Genomic DNA, 6,845 nt, shown 5'->3' with positions numbered 1-6,845 from the left:
AAGATAATGGTGATGGAATAATTTGGAAAAGGATAGTGAGAATAGCAGCACAACTGGAAGAATGTAATCAATGTCACTGAATTGTACATGTAGAAATTTTTGAAATGGTGTATCTCTGGCTATGTATATTTCCACCAAAAAAGAACAAAGGTTGAGAAGGGAGAGTGTTGACATGTTGTGGGGTTGTTAACCAATGTCATAAAACAATATGCGTTCTGACTGGTTGTAATGAGAAACTATTTGTTCTGTAAACCTTCACCTAAAGTACAAGAAAAAAGAAAAAAGATGGATTAGCAGCTGTTATACTAATGAGGTACAAGATTAGATAGTGTCTTAAGTCATTCTTTTTTGAGATATAAAAGAGAGAAGCAAACAGACACATGGGAACCTCATGCCACCAAGAAAGCAGTGCTGGGAGCAGAGTGCATCTTTTGGACCTGAGGTTCCTGTGCAGAGAGGCTCCTAGACCAAGGGAAGATTGATGACAGGGACCTTCCTCCAGAGCCAACAGAGAAAGCCTTCCCCTGGAGCTGAACCCCTGGGTTTGGACTTGTGGCCTACTAGACTGTGAGAGAATAGACTTGTCTTTGCTGGAGCCATCCACTTGCGGTGTTCCTGTTGTAGCAGCACTAGATGACTAAGACGTTGAATAAGCATTAAACCAGAATGTGTGGTGCATCCCAGGCAATCCCATAAAGAGATTGCAATGAAGGAAGTCTTAGCCTTTAAATAGCTAAGTGGGTACAACTCATTACATTGATTTTTAAGATAAAATTGCCAATTTTCCAGTATCTTTATGGCAGGATACCTGAAGTTATGCTAATCTTCTTCCAGGAAACAGGAAGATAGGGGAGGCTCACCTGAAGTTACATTTCAAAGAGATAATCTTTGAGGAGACCTGTTAGATTTACATACTTTTTGAAGAGACAAAGAAAGAATTTACAGTGAATTCTGGAAGAATGGAGGAGGAGGGACCTTTATTCTTAACAATAACCAAACCAAACCCACTGCCATAGAGTAAATTGTATCTCATAGAGACCCTGTAGGACAAAGTAGCAATCCTATAAGACAGGGTTGAACTGCCCCATAGGGTTTCCAAGGAGTGGCTGGTGGATTCAAACTGCCAACCTTTTGTGTAACAGCTGAGCTCTTAACCACTATACCACCAGGGCTCCTGTTCTTAACAGGGAGAATCAAAACCTCTTATTTTCAATTTGTACTTTTCCTTACAAGACTCAACCGGAAACCCCCATATGTTGAGGCCGTAGATGTTGAGTTTCTTCTGTGAGTTCCCCAGCACTGACTATTCAGTCACCAACTACTCACGGTAGGACTCCTTAGAGGAACCTGTAGGATCGTCAAACTGCGTGGTCAGTTCAACACAGGGCCAGAAAGGACATTCTTTTTAAGCAAAAAGTCCCAGCCCCTTAGAGCCAAGAGGAAATAGTTCCCAAAAGAAAAAAGCCAAGAATGTGACTTAGGATTTTTTAAGACATTGGCCTGAGGGAAGTTATTCTCATTTCCTCGTCAACCAAAACTATCTTGAATATCAAAATCACATGCCTGGTCAGCGGACCCTGAAGATAAAATGTCCAGCTCTCCAAAGGGAATGAACAGGTGGGAGAGCAGCGTTTTGGTCCCCTATTCAGGTGCCTGCACCCTGCTACTCTTCCCCTTCCGGCACCTGGCTCTTGCGGTGGGTCTGGTTTTCTTTGCTGGGACTTTGAAAGTCTTCAGTGTTGCAGATGGTGGGAGAGTGGGTGGGGAGGGAGGGAAGGCAGGTGTTGCTGTTTGGTGACAGAACCAAGAAGACCTCAGAGAGTTCAGAAGAACTCAGCTTAGTTCCTCCCCTCTTCTGGCCCCCTGTCCCCACCATCATGCCCCCTGGGAATCCCACCCCTGGCTGCCATACAGACCCCTTTGACTGTAGAATGAGAAGAGAAGAGAGGTGGGGCTGAAGGAGGAGTCCGTGTCATCTGAAATACAGAAATAGGGTGCAAGCCCTTCTCTGCCTTCCCAGCTCCTTGAGGAAGCTTCTCGGGGCCTTTTCTGGGGCCTCTCCCATCTGATTCTCTGTGAACATCCCCTGTCTGGTCTTAAAAGCTTGTGAGTGGCCATCTAAGATACATCAGTTGGTCCCAGCCCACTTGGAGCAAAGGAGAATGAAGAACACCAAAGACACAAGGAAAACATTAGCCCAAGAGACAAAAGGGCCACATAAACTAGAGACTTGATAAGCCTGAAACCAGAAGAACTAGATGGTGCCCAGCTACCACCTGACAAGGAACACAACAGAGAGTCCCTCACGGAGTGGGAGAAAAGTGTGGAACAGAACTCAAATTCACATAAAAAGACCAGACTTAATGGTCTGACCAAGACTGGAGGAAACCCAGAAGCCACAGCCCCTGGATGCTCTGTTAACCCAGAACTAAAACCATTCCCGAAGACCACTCTTCAGACAAAGATTAGATTGGACTATAAAACAAAAAGTAATACACGTGAGGAGTGTGCTTCTTAGTTCAATGAGATACGCAAAGCCAAATGGGCGGCTCCTGTCTGGAGGCAGGATGAGAAGGCAGGAAGGGACAGGAGCTGGTTGGATGGATACAGGGAATCCTGGGTGGAAAGGGGGAGTGTGCTGTCACATTGTAGGGATTGCAACTAGTGTCACATGACAATGTGTGTATGAAATTTTATATGAGAGATTAACTTGAACTATGAACTTCCACCTGAAGTACAATAAAAAAGAAAAATGTCTCCTGTATTACTTGCTTGATTGTGGGCTTCCCAAGAACTCCACTGGTTGAATTTAGGACATTTCCTGGCACCTGTGGATGGACTTAGTAGTCCTTGGGTGGTGCAAATGGTTAAGTGCTTGGCTGCTAACCAAAAGGTTGGAGGTTCAAGTCCACCCAGAGGTGTCTCAGAAGAAAGGCCTGGAGATCTACTTCTGAAAAATCAGCCCTTGAAAATGGAGCACAGTTTTACTCTGACACACATAGGGTTGCCATGAGTCGGAGTCAACTCGAGGGCAGCTGGTTTGGTTTTGGTTTGGTGAGTGGACTGAAAGCGCCTTGGGCAGCTCAGAGTGACAGGAGCCTGCTCCTGGGGTTACTGGGTTTAGCAAATAAAAATACAGGGTGCCTAATGAAATCTGAATTTTTGATAAACAAGTGACAATTTTTCAATATGCCTCCAGGCTCCTTGTCCAGGTGGCAGTGCAGGGAGACAATTCTGTGTTTTGGTGCCCCCCTGTGCCCAGGTGACACGCACAGCAGGCGCTGCCCACAGGTCCCCAGGCTACATGGGGACCGTGGGGCCTGGCCATGGTCCGGCTCCTCCTGGCTCTGCAGCAGCCCAGTCGGAAGCACCCCCCAGAGCCCGGAGCCCGTGGGCTGAGTTCTCTGTCCTCCCTGCAGCCCTCCATGACGCCAAGCCAGGAGAGTGGTTGTCGGCGGGACCCCAGAAGGACCCTCGCCTGCCCCCCGCCGGGGCCTCCAGCCAGGACCCGGGCAGTGGAGAGACCGCCAGGTAGGGACGGGGTGTCACAAGGCTCATACCTGCTCGGACGCCATGGTGAGAGCAGAGCCACAGTGGGTGCAGAGATGCAGGAGTTCTGGGGATCTCCTGGAAGCCCCGCCGAGGACAAAGGATTGGGTCTGAGTGTGGAGCCGGTGGAGTAGACCACCACACCCGGTAACCTTAGCAGCATCAGAGCCCAAGGGGAGGGGACCTGCTGCACGGAAAACATAGTTGTCAGACTTGATGGAGAGGAGCATGTAAACATGCCTGAAGGACTAGTTCGCAGAACTGCCAGGGGACCTCGGGGCCCTGATGGTGCAGTGGTTAAGGGCTAGGCTGCTAACCAAAAAGGTCAGCAGTTCGAATCCACCAGCGGCTCCTTGGAAACCCAATGGGGCAGTTCTACTCTGTCCTATAGGGTGGCTATTAGTGGGAGTCGACTCCACAGCAATGAGTTTGGTTTTCTGAGGTTAGGGGACCTTGTAATAGGAGTCCCTGAGTGGAGCAAACAATTAACGCAGTTAACTTGCTCAGCTGCTAACAGAAAGGTTGGAAGTTAGAGTCCACCCAGAGACACCTTGGAAGAAAGACCTGGCGATCTACTTCCAAAAATCAACCACTGAAAACCCTGTGGAGCACAGTTCTACTCTGACACACATGGGGGTCGCCAGGAGTCGGAATCGAATCCACAACAACTGGTTTTTCAGGTGAACGTGTTCAGAGGGATGTGTACATCCGGTGACCTGAGGGTAGAGTCCTGTCTTAGCTGTTTGCTTGTGGAGAAGGCGAGATGGAGGGAGGAAATGAGTTGGGAGCCCTCAGATGGAGAGCCAGGCTAGTGACGTGGTTTGGCTCCGTGTCGGCTCCTAAAACAGAACTAAGGAGGGTTTCTCTTCCTCTTCAGCAAATGGGCACAGCCTGGCGCTGACGGGTCACTGGGGGTCTTTCGGATGTGAGGAGACTTGCTTTGGGAGGGAGGCCCTGGCTGAGGTCTCGGGCCCACCCTGCGTCCTGACCACCAGGCACGGCTGCCTCACCCCTTCCTCCTGGCTGCTGCAGCGCCGTCCGGACAGAATCACCCCAGGGTGGAGGTGCCCCCTGCACTGAAGTACTGGGTAGAGTGGGTTTAAAGTGTCTGCAGTAGGGGGACCTGGAGTCTCTGACTTAGAGGAATGTGGACGCGGTGAGGCCCCGGCATTCCGCACCCTCTCTTCTTGTAGAATGGGGAAGGAGTAAGCAGGCCTGCACATCCCCAAGGTCACAGATGACCTTGGCTAGATGAGCAGGTCCATCCCTGGGGGATCCGGTTAGACCTGGAAGAGGTCTGAAGCCCCTGCCCTTCCCTCCTGGGACCGAGGCTCTGCCCTTCCCGCAGGCTCCCACCCGGCCCAGAGGTGCAAACCCCACAGAAGCAGAAATTCCTGCTCACTTCCAGAGGCCACAGGAACACCTACAGATGTCAGTGCGCTAAGAATGGGCAGGAAGAGCCAGGAGAAATCAGAGGAGGGGCCAGAGGAGAGAAGGGGGTGGAGAAAGGAGGAGGCACAGGAGAAAGGAGGTCCCCCGGGGTGTTGGACCCCACCCAGAAGCAGGTGTCACCCCTGCATCGTGTGTCCCTGTTGCCGTTGTTAGTACACAGATTGGTTGGAGGGGGATGCAAGGTAAGGGGGTGGGAATGCGTGGGAGCCCAGGAGCTGTGTGGGCTGAACTGGGTGGGAGTGGTTGGGACAGGGACTTGGGCAGGGCAGGGCTGGGCATCTCTAAAGGGGACTGGAGGTCGGTGGGGGGGACTGGCTGGCCTCAGGACCCAGGAACCACCTCTACCTGCCCCCACCCAGGCCTCTGGGACTGAGGTCTCTGGCCCTTGGTACCCACCTGAAACAGGAGGCTCAAAACAGAGAGAGAGAAGAGAGCTGCCTGGTGGCTCCAGGATCGGATCCTGTCCTGGTCCAGCCAGGCCAAACCTGTACTTCCCACTGCCAGACGGCCCTCTCCCCGGAAATCACTGTTTTCCTGTGGGCGGGGGGCTTGAAGGTTCTCTTCTTGGGGTATCCCCCCTTGCCACGCCCACTGGGCTCCCCAATGGGGCCCTCCAAGTTGCTTGGGGGTGCAGATGCCCCTCAAATTAAACCCCTGGGCCACTCCCACCTTCGTGTCGGTCGCTCAGCTTGACTTCTGCGGAGATCTGTGTGAGGGAGGGAGGATGGCAGGAGGGAGCTACACACTGTTCCTTCTCCTTCTCTCCTCCCCAGCTGGCCCTGGACCCCTGATGGGCTTTCTTTCCCCTCATCTACACCCGTCCCACCCTCCTCTTTACTGAGCCGGCTTCCACCCTTCCTGCGCCTGACCCCAAAGCCAGATCACGCACCCCATCACAGCCTGACAGCGTTGCTACTCCCTCGTGCAGGGGCACGAGCCTCACGCTGTTGTCCTGGGGTTCATGACGGTCCCCAAAGACCAGGACCATGTGAACGGTGTTTGTTACGTGCTCCCAGTGCGTAGCCCAGAGCAGGCTCTCTGTATGGCTTTGGTGGGGACACTTGTCCCCTTGGCTTTCCCAACCCCTCCTTCTCAGTCTTCAGGGTAAGGGCACCCCTGCCTCTCCCCCCAGAAGAGGAGCTAGGCATGGACACTGCCTGCCTGCTAAGGCCCCCACCCCTGAGCTGCAGCTAGGGTAACTGGTAGGCTGAATGATAGCACTGAGAGCTTAGCCCCACTTTCAGGGGACTTGAAAGATTAAAATCAGAGCCATTATTACCTGTCCTTGAGCATAAAGAATATGACCCAACTGGAGGTAGACTCACAGGAACTCACAAGGCCACATCGACTGGGCCCTGAGGTATAAAGACAATAGCTAGGACAGTCTTGGAAAACATCTTTTAGGGAAGCTTTCACATAAACAAATCATCAACAGCACAAAAGACCCACACGGTTTCCACTCTTACCTTTATTTACTAGCATTTAGTCAATAGTAAGACTTGTTGGACCAGTGAAGACCCTCCTGAGTGTGGTTACTGAAACCTGTACCAATGATTTTTAAGAAACACAATTCAAAATGTAAAATCACGTTGATTTAGCAGTTTCTAGCTGATCTGTGAAAAGGTGAGGCTTTCAGTGGTGTTGCCCATTTTGTAATGTTAATATATACCGATGACTCTACAGTGTTCCTTGGACTTGGGCGGACATGGCTCTAGCAGCACGCTTGTCCATTTTCCCACTTTTGCTTATTCTGTAATATTTCTTGGACTCGGGCAGACATGGCTGTGGCAGCGTGCTTGTCCGTTTTCCCATTCTTGCCTGCTCTGTAGTATTTCCTTGGACTC

General features: G+C 51.3%; 1 protein-coding gene across 1 annotated transcript in view; it reads left to right on the top strand.

Moving 5' to 3' along the window:
- ARMC9 (armadillo repeat containing 9) overlaps positions 1-6,845 on the top strand; it is a 152,406-nt gene that overhangs the window by 135,560 nt on the left and 10,001 nt on the right. Inside the window, exon 18 of the mRNA XM_023724514.1 lies at positions 3,420-3,531. Within this exon, the coding sequence (XP_023580282.1) occupies positions 3,420-3,531 (112 nt within the window). The remainder of the gene's footprint in view (positions 1-3,419; positions 3,532-6,845) is intronic.

The sequence above is a fragment of the Trichechus manatus genome, unplaced genomic scaffold, assembly GCF_000243295.1.
Source record: "Trichechus manatus latirostris isolate Lorelei unplaced genomic scaffold, TriManLat1.0 scaffold00249, whole genome shotgun sequence".
NCBI classification, from domain to species: Eukaryota; Metazoa; Chordata; class Mammalia; order Sirenia; family Trichechidae; genus Trichechus; species Trichechus manatus.
This window is presented reverse-complemented; position numbering and strand designations above follow the sequence as displayed.